General features: G+C 35.4%; 1 protein-coding gene across 1 annotated transcript in view; it reads right to left on the reverse strand.

Moving 5' to 3' along the window:
• Positions 1–1,022: 1,022 nt before the first annotated feature.
• GLIPR1L2 (GLIPR1 like 2) overlaps positions 1,023–19,259 on the reverse strand; it is a gene marked incomplete at its 3' end in the record, with an annotated part of 39,472 nt that continues 21,235 nt past the window's right edge. The window contains exons 4-6 of the mRNA XM_057557414.1: positions 13,276–13,361; positions 1,461–1,487; positions 1,023–1,378 (exon numbers count right to left, since the gene is read on the reverse strand). Coding sequence (XP_057413397.1) covers positions 1,023–1,378; positions 1,461–1,487; positions 13,276–13,361 — 469 coding nt within the window. The remainder of the gene's footprint in view (positions 1,379–1,460; positions 1,488–13,275; positions 13,362–19,259) is intronic.

Raw genomic sequence — 19,259 nt, forward strand, 5'->3', positions numbered from 1 at the left:
CCATTTGATGTATTTTGCTTATGTTATGCATTTTTACTCAGTTCACTTATTAGTACTACAAGTGGTAAGTAGTTAATTTATATTACTAATTTATGAACTTTTACTATAGATATTGAATAACTATAAGTAAATAACTATTTAAAATATTTTATTTTATTTTATAACATAAATTTGGAAGCAGCCAGATTGCTCAATCACAAATAATTAAACTTTTGACATTTATTAGCCCTTAGTGTCAACAAATTGTATAGCCTAGTAAAGAATTACAGCAAGGCTTTAATGAAATATTGAACATGAAGTAGAAATAATAAATTTGTCTCCTAACAGCATGTACAAATACCACTTAAGCCATTCCAAAGCACATATACTACAAAGATAAATAATGGTATTAGAAGCCTTGATAACACATGGAAAATATCACCACCATCATCACCACCAATAACAACTGTGATAGGAATGATAAAAACAACAAAATCAAAAGTTATCAAATGGTTGTCCTGAACTTGGAATGGTCCTAAGCACCTTACATGTATAATCTTATTTAATACTCAAGAATTTTTTTAACCCATTTAAAAATACTTAAAACACAGAGATAGAAACATATTTAGAAAGTGGAAATTTCATTCTTTATCAGAATAACATAGTGAAATCTTAAGATTAATTAGACTGGTCAAATCTTTTTTCAGTATTTCTGTCATTGCATCTTTATTTGTTCTTAGTGTCCAAGAACTTGTCTTACAGTACTTACTATAAAATACATGGTTTTTTTTGTTTGTTTCTTTGTTTTTCAAATTTAAATGTGTTGAATAAATATGGGAAAGAGAAGGGAATAAAAGGTGTTGCAATTGTGGTTTGTGCATATTGTTTTTTGTTAAAGCTCAGTGGGGTTTTTTTTTTCAGTGTTTTTAATTTTATTTGTTTTGCCTTTTTTGTATTACATTTTTGTCCTATGATAGTGGTAAATCTTACCCCTTCACCTCCTCCTCCACCTTTTCCTCTTCCTCTTTTTTCCTGTCCTCCTCCTCCTCCTCCCCCTCCTCCTCCTGCTCCTCCTCCCCCTCCCCCTCCTCCTCCTCCTCCCCCTCCTCCTCTCCCTCCCCCTCCTCCTCCTCCCCCTCCCCCTCCCCCTCCTCCTCCTCCTCCTCCTCCTCCTCTTCCTCTTTCTCTACCTCTTCCTCCTCCTTTGCTGGCCCAGTTACCTCAGGGATAAAAACCATCTCTTCTTCCAATAATATATTTGGAAAATGAGACTGTACTATCAAAACAATTGTGGCACTTAGTGAAAAACACAGCATTCTCAGAAATAAAATAAGTATGCACAGTGGATCACACACAATTGGCCGGGGTACTTCCCATCTTGGATACCAAAATCGGTAATCTGTAAATAAAGAAGTAATTGAAAGCTGGATTTCACATAAAGTAGTGAAATCGTTCAAGAAATAAAGGACAACAATACATACATATGGCTTGGTCACGATCTGCGTTACCTAGAGAGAAAAAGAAGGTTCATAATGTTACATAAAATTTCTTCTTTTCCTAGAATATTAGATATGTTTCCCAACAATAATAATATCATTCTTCTAGTTTTCAGGCACCATGCTCTCATCTTTGATGTCTTCCTTTCAACCAGTAGCCAATTGTAAAGTACAACATATTTTCTTTTAGTAAAAGTCCTCCTGGTCTGCCAGAAAGAGCACGGAAGTATAGGAGGAAGAGGTGTGGATTCTAGTACTAATTCTGTCTCTAAATCCTGTCAACTTATATAAGCCACTCCACTCCTGCCTTTCAAAGATTGTTCCATCTTCAACATTCTAGAATTCTACATCTCTCTTTTTAAAAAAATGAAGTATAGTTAATTTACAATGTCTTGTTAGAACATCTCTTATTTTTATCTCTTCTCGCCACTTCCCCCCAAGATCATGCAAAATTAATTTTCTGAATCTACTCACTTTACTCATTTAATTCTTATTTTCAGAAGCTTTCAGTTGCTCTTCATTTCCTAGATGGCAAGGTTAACTACGGAGCCTGGTATTCCTTGTTTTTGCTATCTAGCCCAATGCTATCATACTTTTCAGGAAATAAAGTTCCCTTCCTCTGCTTACCTGGGCAGAGAAGGTCAAACAATCATTCCCAGATTCCACTAGAAAGGAGAGTGGGAGAATAAATGCAGTCTCACCCATAGAGAGCCCAATGTCAACCAGGGCTTTGTCTTGCAATGATGGTACCCTTAGAGGAAAATTTAGAAATCACTCCTCAGGCACCTTGGAGATGAAATGAACTTCTGGTGCATCTTTGAAGTTATTTTAGCCTTTTGTGCTTGGCTATTTATTACTTCATATTTTACGAAATAATTTCTATTTCAGAGCTCCTTAAAAAAAATCTTTTACCATACAGTCTGTATTTTCTCTACTTCATTCTGTGTATCTATACCCATTTATTGCTTAGTATGAGCAATGATGTAATTAGTACGTTTCTTCTTTTCATCTTCAGTTCTCATCACTAAATTTCATTCATTACATTCTTCCTTTACTTTTGTACTTGATTACATATTTAAATACATTTAAATTTACTTACATCTCTATTGTTTGATTTATCAGCTTTAAATAATATCTTTTGGCCTCTGGCTATAAAAGGTCATGAAATTAAGCACACATTTTTTCTTCCTCTCTCTTCTCCTCCCAAGTTTTATGAATTTTATGTATATTATATATTATGTGTGTACTCTCTCTCTCTCTGTATATATATATACATATATATATATATATATATATATATATATATATATATATATATATATATATATATATATATATATATATATATATAAAACCAGAATTTATTACCTGTACAGTTTGTTTTATAATTATAACCTTCAGGTTTGTTTTAGTCTTTGTCTATCAGTTAAGATTCAATGCTTAAGGACAGTTCTTTCAGTGCAGCTTTTTGCTTTTCCATTTATCTTTTTGGTGAAAGTCATCTTCTAGTAGTTTATTGAAGAAGTGCTCATGAGAACTATATACCACAAGTTACTGAATGCATCCACAATGTTGGTCTAATTGCTTATATGTGAATAATAAGTTTGGGCTGTTTATAAATTCTTGGTTGACATTTCTTGTATTAAGGACAATATAGGCATCACTCTGCTGACTCTTAGCATTGATTGTTATTGTAGAGAAGTTTGAGGCCAGCCTGAATTTTTCTCTTCTATGCAGGACTGTCAATTGCCAATGTGGCATTACTATCATACCAGTGTAAAGTCGATTTTGTATTGTAGAGCTGAAAATGGACCTAACTATCTTTCTGTGAATTCCTTTCTCTGTATAGCTTTAGGTTAGAGTTTGCCAAACACAGGACTGCTAGTGAAATTTGGATTATTTAAAAGAAGACCATTATTCTTCAGAGGTGGTTGTTGGCCAGAGAATTCAATGGATGTGAGATTCACAGTTACCTCTTTGGTAGAATGGAAGACTATTTTCTTTGCTGCTGAACACTGAGGCAGTTTGTGGGAGCTTTCTCAAAGATTCCTGAGAATTGCAGCAATTTCCTGGTAAGCTTTTGAGAACCACCTATTTGGTCCTCCAGGCTAAGAGGTCTTCAGTGTCTGCTTCCCTGACCTTTTGACGATGCTTCCTCTGCTTTTTTCATGGCAACTTCTCTGATCTTCACTACCCTAGAGCATTCATATAAGTTATATTTCCTACTCTAAACACTGTATTGTCAGAATACTTACAGTGGCTGTTTTTCTGATTCAACTGACTGTTAAACTCTCTAATAAATGATTTTACATTTTTGCTTAGATGCTTAAAGGATTCTTTTTTTTTTCTTCTAACTTACTCGGGGATGTCTAGATGGTGACTACTTTGTGTCACATTTTCCTGGCACATAGTATACACTTTTTTTTCTTTACAAGGTTTTTTATTTTATTTTATTTAAAACTGAAGTATAATTGACATAAAACATTATATTAGTTTCAGGTGCACAACATAATGATTCAATATTTGTATATTTTGTGACATGATCACCACAATAAGTCCATTTTATATCTGTCACTATACATAGTTACAAAATCTTTTTTTCTTGTGATGAGAACTTTTAGGAGCTACTCTCTTAGCAACTTTCAAATATGTAATACAGTATTATTAACTAGTCACCATCCTGTGCATTACATCCCTATGACTTATTTATTTTATAACTGGAAGTGGAAGTTTGTACTTTTGACCTCCTTCACCCATTTCATCCACCCACCTGTGGCAACCACAAATCCATTCTCTGTATCTATGAGCTTGGCTTGTTTGTTTGTTTGTTTGTTTGTTTTTAATTCCATTTACAAGTGAGTCCATACGGTACGTGTCTTTCTCTGTTTGACTTGTTTCACTTAGAATAATGCCCTCAAAGTCCATCCATGTTGTCACAAATGACAAGATTTCCTTCTTTTTCATGGACAAATAATATTGCATTGTATATATATATATATATATATATATGTATATATATGTCATATTTTATTTATCCATTTATCCACTAATGGACACTTAGGTTGTTTCCATATCTTGGCTATTCTAAATAATGCTACAATAAACATGCGAGTATATTAATCTTTTTTAGTTAGTGTTTTCATTTTCTTTGGATAAATACCCAGAAGTGGAATTGCTGGATCATATGGTAGTTGTATTTTTAATTTTGGAGGAACCGCCATACTATTTTCCATAGTGGCCACCCCCGTTTACATTCCATAGTATGCACATTCGAGAATTTCTATTTCTGAAGGTTTTAATTATTTCTTTAAATATCTATATATTTAGCTATAGCTTTATTTTCTGTTCTATTATTTTGGTTCTGTTCTTCAGGGCCTCTAATTATTCATGTGTTAAATCTGATTATCAGTGCATATTTATACTTTTCTCTTTAATCTTTTAAATTCCTTGCTTGCATTTACTGTGTTTTCCAGCATTTTTGGTTCCTTGTGCTGTTTTCAATGTGATATTTACTTCTGTAATTATTTTACCTTTCTTTCCCCATGTTTTTCCTGTGGTATGCCAGTGGTTTTATCTTCTGTTATCTTGACATATCTTCCTTGATCTTTGTGTCTTTGCTTTGATCTCTTGTTTTAAGGTTCTTTATTAAGAGTATTTTGAAGATGGTATATCTGTTCTCATTTCCTGTCTGTTCCATGGCAGGATGTTCTGGAAATTGATGGCAGTATTATTTTGCCATTTGTTTGTTCATTTTCTATTTTTCTTTGAGTCTTTTTTGTATAGATCATGTATCAGTTTTTTTTTTCTTTCAGTATCATTTATTTTCTATGCTGTGTAACAAAATACCACAAACTTAGGATGACACACATTTATTACCTCACAGTTTGTGTGGTCAGGAGTCCCAGCATGACTTGGCTGGGTTTTCTGCTTTCGGGTCTCACCAAAAAAGCAAAACCAAAACAACTCACTAGAAGCACTCAATAGCAAAATAGAGATGACAAAGGAAAGAGTCTGTGAACTTAAAGACAATAGATCAACAGAAATGATCCAATCTGAGAGAATGAAGATTAAAAAATGAAGAGAGTCCCAGGGAAACTGTGGGACAACAAAAAGTCTAATATTCATGTCATCAGAGTTCCAGAAGGAGAAGAGAAAGAGTGTGATGGTGAAAAAAAAAAATAAGAAAATAATGGCTGAAAACTTCTGAAGTTTAGAAAAAAGATATAAACCTACAGATTCAAGAAGTTGAGCACACATCAAACAGAATAAGCCCAATGAAATCCATGCTCAGACACATTAAAATAAAACTGCTGAAAGTTAAAGACAAAAAAAATAAAATAAAATCTTGAAAGGAGTCAGAGGAAAATAACATTACCTATAAAGCAAGAAAGAGTTAAATGACTGGATTTCTCATCAGAAACCAGAGAGGCCAGAAGGAAGTGGCTGCTACAATATTTTTGAAGTGCTGGAAGGAAAGAACTGTCAAGAAAACAATTCTATATCCAGCAAAAATAACCTTCAGAAATGAAGAAATATAGATATTTTTAAATGAGGGAATCCTAAGGGAATTTGTGGCCAGCAAACTTTCTCTAAAAGAATTACTAAAGTACATTCTTCATATTGAGGGTAAATGATACCAGAAGAGAACCTGCACTATCAGGAATTGAAGGGAGAGCCACAAAATGATAAAAATAATAGACTATCTCGGTAAATATGATAGACTATTCTGTTCCTCTTGAATTATTTAAAATATATTTGAGAGTTGAAAACAAAAAGTATAACATTGATGGCATTTTCAATGTATGTAGATTTAATATGTAAAATAACTATGGGGTAAGGTAAAGGGATTTATATGGTGGTAAGGTTTCCACATTCTAAATGAAGAGGTAAAATATTGATTCTAAATAGACTGTGAAAAGTTAAGTATGCATGTTGTTATCCCTAGGACAACAACTGAAAAAATTATACAAAGAGATAGGTTGAAACCAAAATAGACAAATTAAATGAAACACTGAAAAATGTTTAAATAACACAAAAGAAGGCATAAAAAGGGAAACAGCAATAAAAAATAGAGGGAAAAAACAGAGAACAAATAAAATGGCAGACCTAAATCCAAACATTGTAATAATTTTATTAAATGTAAGTGGTCTAAACACACCAATTAAAACAGAGATTGTCAGAACGGATTAAAAAACATGACCCAACTACATGCTGTCTATATGAAATATAGGCAGTTTAAAAATAAGCATAAATGAACAGAAAGCTGAAGTGCCTATATTTACATAGACAAAATAGACTTCAGTGTAAAGGAAATTGCTGGGATTAAAGAGGGACATTATTTATTTTTTTCTGTCCAGTTTTATTAAGATATAATTGATATACAATGCTGTATAAGTTTAAGGTATACAGCATAATGATTTGACTCATATACAGCTTGAAATGATTACCACAGTAAGTTTAGGGAATATCCATCATCTCATATAGATACAAAGTAAAAAAAAAGAAAAATTTTTTTCCTTGTGATGAGAACTCTTAGGATTTACTCTCTTAATAACTTTCAGATATAACATATAGCAGTGTTAATTATATTTATCATCTTGTATATTACATCCCAGTACTTATTTATCTTATAACTGAAAGTTTGTACGTTTTGACTACCTTCATCCAATGCCCCAAGAGGGACATCACTTATTGACAAAATGGTCAATTCACCAAGAGAAAGTATAATAATTCTAATTGTATGTGCACCTAACAACAGAGTTTCAACACACATGAAAAAACAAAAACAAACAAACAAAAAAACCTGACAGAACTAAAAGGAAAAATAGTAAAATCTACAATTATAGCCAGAAACTTCAACATCCTTCTCTTAAAAATTGATAGGATAACTAGGTAGAAAATCATTAGGGATATAGACGTTCAACACCATCAACCTACAGAATCAAATTAACATTTTTTGGAACACATAAATAGCAGAAATACATTCTTTTTAAAGCACCCATAGAATATATACCAAGGTAGAATGTATCTTAGGTGAAAAAAACAAACCTCAAAAATTTAAAAGAACTGATATCCATATACAGTATGTTCTCTGACTAAAATGGAATCAAACTAGAAATCAGTAACAGAAAGATAACCAAAACGTTTAAAAATACTATTTACAACAGCTCAAAAAAAATGAAACACTTAGAGATAACTCTAACAAAATATGTACAGAATATATATTCTGAAAATCACAAAACATTGATAAAAGAACTCAAAATGTTTCTCCCCCAAAATGCAGAAACAAATTGTGTTTATGCATTGGCAGACTCGGTATAGTCAATGTCCATTCTCTCCAGATTGATCTATAGATTTAATGCATTTTCTATCAAAATCCCAGAAAGACTTTTTATAGACAAAGACAAGCTTATTCTAAAACTTATATGGAAAGGCCAGGCATTTTAAAACCATATTTTAAAATTAAAGTAGGAGGAATCACTTTACCTGATATTAAGGGCCTATTATATAGCTACATTAATCAAAACAGTGTGGGCTGGTAGAGGGATAGACTCATAAATCAATGGAACAGAATAGAGAACACACAAATAAGCTCAACTGATTTTTGACAAAAGTGCAAAAGTGATTCAATGGTGAAAGGATACTGTTTTCCACAACTGGTGATGGAATACTTGGTCTTCCAAGTGCAATCAATCAATCAATCAAAGAACTTCAGCATAAACCTCACATCTTGTTCAAAAATTAACTTAAAATAGATCATAGATCTAAATGTAAAACTGTAAAACTATTAGAAGAAAACATAAGAGAAAATATTTGAGGTTAGGTGAAGTGTTCTTAGGCATGAAAACAAAAGAACAATTTGTAAAAGAAAAAAAATTGATAAGTTGGACTTTATAATTAAAACATTTGCTTCATGAAAGACACTGTCAAGAGAATGAAAAGACAAGATACAGAATGGGAGAAAATGTTTTCAAATTATATATCAATAAAAGGATTTACACCTATAATATATAAAGAACTCTCAAAACTCAAGATAAACAATCCAACTAAAAAATGGGCAAAGGATTTGAATAGACACTTCACCAAAGAGGACATAATGAGGGAAAATACCACTTGAAAAGATGTTCCACATTAGTAGCCATTAGCGGTATACAAATTAAAACCAAGATGAGATACCACTACACACCAATTAGAATGACTAAAATAAAACATACTGACAATACCAAGTGCTCATGAAAAAACAAAGCAACTGGAATTCGCATACATTGCTGGTGGGGATGAGAAATGGTATTCAACTCAGGGAACAAATTTGGTATTTACCTATAATGTTCAATACATATTTACCATTATGATCCAGTAATCTCACTTCTGGGTATTTACCCTAGGGAAATAAAAATACATCCACACAAAAATCTGTACACAAATGTTTATAGGAGCTCTGTTCACAATTGCCAAGAACTGTAAACAACCCAGATGTCCTTCAGTGAATGAAGAACAACAAACTGTGGTACATCCATGTAATGGAATACTTACTACTCGGCAAAGAAAGAATGAAGTATTAATGTATACAATAACGTGGATGAATCTCCAAGGATCATGAGAACAAAAGAAGCCAGTCTTCAAAGTTACAAACTATATGATTCCATTTATATGACATTTTCAAAAAGACAAAACTAAAATGGTGAAGAACAGCTTGGAGGCTGCCAGAATTAGGAGTGGAAGGAAGGTGTGACTATAAAGGGACAACACAAAGGAGTATTTTTTTGGCATAATGAAACTGTTCTCTATCTGATTGGAGTGGTGATAATTTGAATCTATACATATATTAAAATTCATAGAAGTTTAAATAAATAAATAAATAAATTTAAATGATAGTTTTATATTTTGTAATATTATGTCTTATTTTAAATGCCTATCTTCCTAGCTAGACTGTAAGTTCAAAGAGGGCAGAAAGTATGTCTCTCTCCTCATCGTTTTACACCCCCTGCATGGTGTAATGTCTGGCACATAGTTATCACTGACTAAATATTTGTTGATTAGCTAAATGAAAGAGTTTTTACTGGCATTTTAATGGAGAATTAGGAGAAGCTTTGGTGGAACCTATTAGTAAGATGCTATTTTAAACTGGGAATTCCTCAGCCAAGACTTTTGACATTGTGATATTGTCCTAGATATTTCTATTTTCTCACTTTCCATTCACTTTCAATCCATAGAAATCTGGTTGCTACCCTACTATTCCTCTGAAACTACTTTCAGGTCCCTAATGATCTTCATATTGCCAATTCAATGAGCACACTTTAATGAAAGCGTACACTAGGGGGCTTCCCTGGTGGCGCAGTGGTTAAGAATCCACCTGCCAATGCAGGGGACACGGGTTCGAGCCCTGGTCCGGGAAGATCCCACATGCCACGGAGCAACTAAGCCCCTGTGCCACAACTACTGAGCCTGCACTCTAGAGCCCACGAGCCACAACTACTGAAGCCTGTGTGTCCTAGAGCCCGCGTGCCTCAACTACTGAGCCCACACGCCACAACTACTGAGCCCGCGCACACTCTAGATCCCGTGCTCCGCAACAAGAGAAGCCACCGCAATGAAAAGCCCGCAAACTGCAACAAAGAGCAGCCCCCACTCGCCGCAACTAGAGAAAGAACGCGGGCAGCAACGAAGACCCAACACAACCAAAAATAAATAAATAAACAAACAAACAAACAAACAAATAAATTTATTTTTTTAAAAAAGAAGAAAGGGTACACTAGGACTCCCTCTTCTCCTTGTCCCTCTTTTTTTCCTAGGATTCTATTCTTGGTATACCATTCTTCTGTCTATTTTTATTTGGGTGAGTTGTACCTGAGTATGTTCTTCCTTCTTCACATTTTCAGTCTTATCCATATGTTAATGATTCTGAAATACAGCCCTGATCTGCACCTGAAGTTTACTAGTCTTATCTGCTCAGATGTTAAATACGTATTTAAAGCTACTAATGATAGAAACTGAGCCAATTGCATATTTCCCGTAGCTTCCTTTCTTCATATTATTCATACCTCAATAACTTTAGTTTTCTATTTCTCTATTTTCATCAGTCTGGGACAGTTCTTCATTCAATTTGACATTCAGATCTTGACACTTGTGAAGATAACAAGCCACTTATTTTGTGGAGAAATCCTCAGTTTTTTAAACAAATCTGCAATTTTGACTTATGCTTCCTTGTGGTTGGATTAGGTTTTGTATCTTTCATAGGAATACCACAGAAGTGATGATGTGCTCTCTTCATTGTATTATCTCAGGTGGTGCAGGGTTTTGGTTTTGATACTTCCTGTTGCTGGTGATGTTCACTTTGATCATTTTATTAAGGTCATGTCCGCCAGGCTGCTTCACTGTGAAGTTATTCTTTTCCCTTAGTAATTAAGTATTTCTATGGGGAGTTACTTCCGAACTATGCAAATAAACTGTTACTCATCAAACTTTTAATTTATTCATTTATTAATTTATATCAGTATGAATCATAGTTTCTTGTTTTAAGCCAGTGAGTTATAACTGACTACTATTATCATTATTTTGGTGCTCAAATTGTCCCAGATTTGACCAGTAAGAGCCCTTTAAGATGGTTTCTGTGTCCTTTTGGTTACATGTCTCCAACACTCTTTGAGCACTTCCTTGCTTTCAGATATAAAAAGATGCTTTGGCTTATCTTATGTTTCTCCTGCCCCAGCCATTGAATCTGACCTTTCTCCAGTGAGCCCTGGTTCCCTTTAGTGCAGACTGGAATTTAGAAACCAAGATCTGAGTACTATTGTGCTCATTGCTTTAGGGGTCGGGGGGACACTGTTCCAAGGCTGTCTCAGAGCTAGGGAATATATGTATGTTGATACATACACATACAACTATTTACATCTATGTTTATTTATATTTATTGAAACCCTTAAGTTCTAATACCTCTAATTCCAAATCATCACCACAAAATTCATGCTTGTTTACTTCCTGTTCATATTTGTACTCCACTGAGTACAAATACAATGGAAATACAGAGTACAAATACAGTGAGAAAACTGGCTCCATTATCCTTAATCTATTTACTTATTTGATCCATCCTCCAGTATGCTTCTAATCTCCCGTCACTGCTTCTACTCCCTCCTCGACATGGGTACCCTGTTCTTACTGCTTGGGCTCTGATACTCCACTTTAGGGTGGTAGAGTTACCAGATTTAGCAAATAAAAATATAGGTTGCCTAGTTATATTCAACTTTCAGAAAACAACAAATTTTTTTTAAGTATAAGTATAGCCCATGCAATATTTGGGATATACTTATACTAAAAATATTTTTTGTTTTTTTGAAATTCAAATTTAACTTGGTGCCCACCATGTAATCCAGCAACCTACAGGTGGATCCTCCACTTGTACCCCTCTCCTACCCTGCTCAGATTCTGAAACTTAGCTTTGGACCTCTCCAATGTATGGATTCCTTTCTTACCCCACTAGGGCTCTGACCCCTCCCATGCCAAGCCACCTCCCCCACATTAAAGGCTTCCTCACCTAGTTTGGACTTTGACACTTCATGTGAGGTTGCCCTAAAATATGGATGTCCCCTTACCTGTTTAGTTTTTAATACCTCTCTCCAGATCAACCCTATATGTGAATCCTCTCCTCATTCTGCCTGGGCTCCAACACAGTTCCAGACCATACCTCCATGGATGCTTTCCTTACTTGCTCAGACTCTGATACGCTAGGTCAGGCTTCTCCTTCCCACCCCATGTGGATTCTATCCTCACTTTGCTTGGACTCTGACACCACATAGTGAGCCACTCCTGCATGGACATCCCTTTACCCTGATCTTATACCCCAAGCCTGACCTCATGCAGGTACACTCACCTCACTCCATGAGGGCTCTAACTTCCCATACAAGGCCATACCATGTGGACACTGTTCTCCCCCTACTTAGGCTCTTTCCCCATGCCTACCACATCATGTATGAATCCCTTGTCTTCTTGCTTAGGTTCTAACATGTCACATCTGGATGCCCTCTGTGTGGATGCCTACCTCTTTCTGACCTACCCAATGGCTTTAGGTCTGGATATTTTCAGGAAGAGAAGGAAAAGGTGAAGAGGAAGAGCAAGGTTTTGCATCTTGATTCAAATGAAGCAAGGGAAGAAATGTTACGGTGGAGTCACTCCAGCAGTGGCATAGAATGAAATTGTTCACTAGTTTCTTTAACATAAAAGCCTAATATGCCCCTTATTTACTGTCTGAATTTAACCCCTACCACATTCCTCTAAGCATCATATATTCCAGATATAGTTATACTTTTGGATTATACGCTCTCATGTTTAGAAAAACTAAAAGAAAAATTTAATAAAACATATTTTCTACTTTTATCTTTTGAATGTTTAGGGGAAAAATGAAAATAAAAGGCTATTAAATATTTGCTACTTTACTTCTTTCCTCTTTCTGAATGTTTTGGAATACCCTATCCTTTAGAGCAGTCACTCTCAAACAGGCTGCTATTTCAGGAGTTAACTGAGAAGCTTTTTCAGGGCATAATTGTTAGTTCTCATTCCTTCTTTCAGATTCTAGTATGTACTTAGGGGCAGGAATAATAGTAAGAGAGGGCAGAAGAGGTTGTGTAGTTTAAAAAAATCTAAAGATGATACTGTTTGATACCACCTTTGATAATATAACAATACCATTCTGAACAAAGGAACAATATTAACATGACAATGAAAGACTAGTGTTCACCACTTCTTTTTCTTGTCATCAAATGCATTATGGATTTTTTTCATGTTTTAGTTATTTTCTTTAACTTACTGCATAGAAAATCTGTGCATCTGTCATAGCTGCTACATCGAGAACACATTAATCCTCGTTGATAAGGACTTCTTGACAGAGCTCCTCTACAAAAAAGCAGAAAACATTTTGTTAGAAAAAGCCTCAGATTTTATGTTATTTAAATAATATGGTTAACCAATTTTTAGTTAATTTATAAAGGCTATTTAATTTTAAAAATGGACTTAAGGGAGTAGTTAAATTGGAGATGTAATCTTCCCCCTCTATTTTTCCCCCAGAAATACTCTCTTCTGAAACTAATTCCCATTAATTTTAAAGTATTGTAATTTAAATATGAGGGAGTTTTAGAGCTTCTTTCATTTTATTTTGTATCAAAATTTTCCTTTAAAAATAGATGTTATAGAATGTTTTATAACTAATTGTTTCCTGATTGGCACATACATATAAAAAGCTATATATAAATGATATATTAGTTTTCTGAAACATTTGCAAAATCCTGAAATGCCTATTGTCACAAATACCCAGCTGCATGGATTATTTTGAGGTCTACATGAAAAATACATAAGTATATAAACAAGCAAATAAATGTAAATGGGATTTTACAAAGTTGGTTTAATCCATTGTACAGAGCACAGGGGAGAAGTAAAAAATTATTACATCAATTGCCCAGAGGTAAGTTAGGAAAAGAAGCCCAAAAATAGATATGAATTGGGAAGCGTATTTTAAAATATCTGAATAAGAAAGATAGAGAAGATAGATAGGGAAAAGATATTTTTGAGTGAGAAGAGAGTCATTAATTGTGGTTATTTAAACATGATTGTTTATTTACTCAGTGTATAATTGCAAGCTATAAAAACAAACATTAGGCATTTAAGTCCCTGGTTAGGCCACTCTGGGCCATCTAGAAGAATGGCCAAACCTTAGAAATACATATTCAAAAACCTGAATATCAAATTTCTGAGTCATATCTTACCAGAAGTTTTTGATGATACCCAATAAGGTATCTGATACCCTCAAATGGCAAGCTTTCAAGTACATCAAGGATATACAGATATCTGTTGTTATTTGCAGATCATATATCGTTCTCTAATTTCACTGTTCCACAATCAAACCATTTCAAGAAGGAAATGAATTTTGTTTGGATCCCAGCCAGAATACTAGCCGTCAAGAAATCCAAGAATTGATCCAGTCACCTTTACCTAATACCGTAGTTTACTTTTACTGCCTTAATTCTTTATCACTGAAATAGATGTCTCCAACACAAAAGCAGAGCTTATACTGTTCTAAAATCCCTGGGGTGGGGGACCTCTGTTCTTGTACCTATGCAAAAAGCTACTCACTATACAGACTGCCTTTAAAACCTGGAGCAAGCAACCTACATGTCCATTAACAGATGACTGTATAAAGAAGATGTGGCACATATATACAATGGAATATTACTCAGCCATAGAAAGGAACGAAACTGAGTTATTTGTAGTGAGGTGGATGGACCTAGAGTCTGTCATACAGAATGAAGTAAGTCAGAAAGAGAAAAACAAATACCGTATGCTAACACATATATATGGAATTTTAAAATGCGGTACTGATGAACCTAGTAGCAGGGCAGGAATGAAGACGCAGACGTAGAGAACAGACTTGAGGGCACAGGGGGGAAGGGGAAGCTGGGATGAAGTGAGAGAGTAGCATGGATGTATATACACTACCAAATGTAAAATGGATGGCTACTGGGAAGCTGCTGCATAGCATGGGGAGATCAGCTTGGTACTTTGTGACAACCTAGAGGGATGGGAAAGGGAGGGTGGCAGGGAGCCTCAAGAGGGAGGGGATATGAGGATATATGTATACATATAGCCGATTCACTTTGTTGTACAGCAGAAACTAACACAACAATGTAAAGCATTTATACTCCAATAAATATGTGAAAAAAAAACCCCCAAAACCCGGAGCATAGGCCAATCATCCCATGACCATAATGTCTGATAACCATGGCCTGGAATAACTCTGGAAAGGCAAATAAATATATAAATAAATACATCAATTAATTAATCAAAATAAATAAATTCAAATTGTGCTAGAATACAATGGGCCCTCCTTTTCAAAGATATGAATATTATAAAACTGTTTATATTAGGTAGCCAGAAATGGCAAGCTAATACTCTCTCATGTTAATCTTTCTGTTGTTCTGAGTTTCTAAAAAGTTTAACCTAAAGCAACTTGAGTCTGAATCTACAGTACAAGTCCACAGCTGCAATTTGAATTATTGGGCTGGGTTAGGAGGAAACAACAGATAAGTATCTACAACTAGCAAAGTCCATTGAAATTTCATAGCTGCCCTGGTGGTGCCTGAAGAAACAGATGATATTCTCTGTCTTTAGGCATTTGCCTTTTCCAAGAAGCAGCCCAGGGGTTCGCTGAGACCAAGTCCTGACTCTGAACATTGTCCTCTGGAACTTTTCTTAGACTCGCATCTGGCCATATCTTCAGTATATTGCCACCTATAGGATATGTGTCCAGGCCCTAGATAAGGACATGTCACCTGGGTAGCCCAATGGGTAAACTATTCCCATGCCCAACCCAAAGTCCATTAGAAAACCATTATTCAAATTTTATAATAGGTCTACATTGTTCCAGAATGAGAACACATTCTGGTGGTGATGGAAAATTTTATTGCCTGCCACTTGGTTCATGAAGGAGATAATCCAGCTCCATGGATTGACAATCTAGGAATTACAATTTGTAGATAGATTCTTCTCTTCAAAGTTCTCCATGTGCAGACTCATATAGTCTGTATATTGTCCATGGAACAATGGCCAGAGTACATCAAATAGATATTGATTTTTCCGTATTATATAACTAGAATAACTAGGCCACCTACAGTAACTCTTTTCACTTTTACTACATCCATATGGCACTGAGAAATATCACAGTGCTGGCTTCTGGTTCACATTCAAACATCTACAGATTTCCCAAGTAGACTTAAAGAATCTATCCCAATAAGCTAGAGAAAAATACAATGCAATAAGCAGCAAAGATTATCTTTTAGAGGTTCTATCTGGCTCTTCTTCGGATTCATCTAATATATTTGTCTTTGCCCAAAACTCCATGACTACTTCTTGGACCTATTCAAGGTCAAGGAAGGTATGGATCCTGTTGTTTTCTTTCTCAAATTATCCCTGTATATGCAAAGCGACCTCACTTTATATCACTTTCTGTGAAAATCAGTTGGTCACATCTCCTCCCTTCACTTCCACATCTTGCACCTAAAGGACCAGGGAACACAGTTAAACACCTATAAAGCTCCTTGAGGCTGATATTATTTAGTTGTACCATCCTCTAATCCTCCCCACGATACCATCTACCTTCTGATCATGCCTCCTTATTCACTTTGGTAACTGGCTCACCATTTTGCTTTTTAGTCAAAATTGTGCCATTGTCTACAAATTTGGGACCTAGAGGATTACAATATGCTAATGGATAATTCATCCAATAACTTGGTCTCTATGTTATTGGATGTCTTCAGCATCATAAAACTTCCTAATGCTCCATAATTGTCACTTTTGTAGCCACATTCTGCGTCTTGTTATCTCCTAAATCTGCTCTACTTCTGAACTCACAAAATCACACATTCCATTCACTGACTGCAACCTCCTGTCCGTCCAGGTTGCTAACTCATTTACTCCCGTCACACTTGTCCATTAATTTCACTGGTTCCACAAGTGTACTCTCTCTCCTATTTTTCTCCCTATCCATCGTGTTGTCTTTTTCTCAATCCAGCTTAAGTCCATCACTTTGCATGTTCTCTACCTAAAATCCTGAAACTCGTTTGCACTATTTTCCTTTACATCCACGTGACAAAACCCCAGTGTTGGAAAAAGTGAAGGAATCTTACTGTCTGCATGTTCCATGCCTGCTTCAGGGCTGCTGGGTGCTGCTGGAGGAAAATCATTAAACTAGGTAGAGAATATCTCTATCATTCTCTATTCAGCTTCTGCTCTCATGTTCCATAATAACTATTTCATATCTTCCCAGTCCTCAAAATTCCAGCTTCACTGTCTCTCCCTTTATTCTCAGGACATGATCTATTCTACTTCACAGAGAATCATAATAGCTCTTAGACTGGAACTCGAGAAATTTTCTGTCACTAAATATGACAAATATACCTACCCCTTCTTTCTTTCCTTTCTAATACAACTGAAGAACTGGTCCTCATTCTTTCTAAGGCTAATCTCTCTCTCTCTCTCTTTTCTTTTTTAGTTCAAAAGTCATATAATTAATTGTTTGCACTTTTTTTGTTGTTGATGTTGGTGCTACATTTTTTTTTAAACATCTTTATTGGAGTATAATTGCTTTACAATGGTGTGTTAGTTTCTGCTGTATAACAAAGTGAATCAGCTATACGTATACATATATCCCCATATCTCCTCCCTCTTGTGTCTCCCTCCCACCCTCCGTATCCCACCCCTCTAGGTGGTCACAAAGCACCGAGCTGATCTCCCTGTGCTATGCGGCTGCTTCCCACTAGCTATCTATTTTACATTTGGTAGTGTATATATGTCCATGCACTCTCTCACTTCGTCCCAGCTTACCCTTCCCCCTCCCCGTGTCCTCAAGTCCATTCTCTAGTAGGTCTGCATCTTTATTCCTGTCCTGCCCCTAGGTTCCTCAGAACCATTTTTCTTTTTTTTTGATTCCATATGTATGTGTTAGCATATGGTATTTGTTTTTCTCTTTCTGACTTACTTCACTCTGTATGACAGACTCTAGGTCCATCCACCACACTACAAATAACTCAATTTCGTTTCTTTTTATGGCTGAGTAATATTCCTTGTATATATGTGCCACATCTTCTTTATCCATTCATCTGTCGATGGGCACTTAGGTTGCTTCCATGTCCTGGCTATTGTAAACAGAGCTGCAATGAATATTGTGGTACATGAGTCTTTTTGAGTTATGATTTTCTCAGGGTATATGCCCAGTAGTGGGATTGCTGGGTTGTATGGTAGTTCTATTTTTAGTTTTTTAAGGAACCTCCATACTGTTCTCCATAGTGGCTGTATCAATTTACATTCCCACCAACAGTGCAAGAGGGTTCCCTTTTCTCCACACCCTGTCCAGCATTTATTGTTTGTAGATTTTCTGATGATGGCCATTCTGACTGGTGTGAGGTGATACCTCATTGTAGTTTTGATTTGCACTTCTCTAATGATTAGTGACGTTGAGCATTCTTTCATGTGTTTGTTGGCCATCTGTATGTCTTCTTTGGAGAAATGTCTATTTAGGTCTTCTGCCCATTTTTGGATTGGGTTGTTTGTTTTTTTGATATTGAGCTGCCTGAACTGCTTGTATATTTTGGAGATTAATCCTTTGTCAGTTGCTTTGCTTGCAAATATTTTCTCCCATTCTGATGGTTGTCTTTTGGTCTTGTTTATGGTTTCCTTTGCTGTGCAAAAGCTTTTAAGTTTCATTAGGTCCCATTTGTTTATTTTTGTTTTTATTTCCATTTCTCTAGGAGGTTGGTCAAAAAGGATCTTGCTGTGATTTATGTCATAGAGTGTTGTGCCTATGTTTTCCTCTAAGAGTTTGATAGTGTCTGGCCTTACATTTAGGTTTTTAATCCATTTTGAGTTTATTTTTGTGTATGGTGTTAGGGAATGTTCTAGTTTCATTCATTTACATGTAGCTGTCCAGTTTTCCCAGCACCACTTATAGAAGAGGCTGTCTTTTCTCCATTGTATATTTTTACCTCCTTTATCAAAGATAAGGTGACCATATGTGCATGGGTTTATCTCTGGGCTTTCTATACTGTTCCATTGGGGGGACCTTCAAGATGGCGGAGGAGTAAGACGTGTAGATCACCCTCCTCCCCATAAATACATCAGAAATACATCTACATGTGGAACAACTCTGACAGAACAGCTGCTGAACGCTGGCAGAAGACCTCAGACTTCCCAAAAGGCAAGAAACTCCCCACGTACCTGGGTAGGGCAAAAGAGAAAAGAAAAAAC

Source organism: Balaenoptera acutorostrata, chromosome 11 (genome assembly GCF_949987535.1).
Source record: "Balaenoptera acutorostrata chromosome 11, mBalAcu1.1, whole genome shotgun sequence".
NCBI lineage: Eukaryota > Metazoa > Chordata > Mammalia > Artiodactyla > Balaenopteridae > Balaenoptera > Balaenoptera acutorostrata.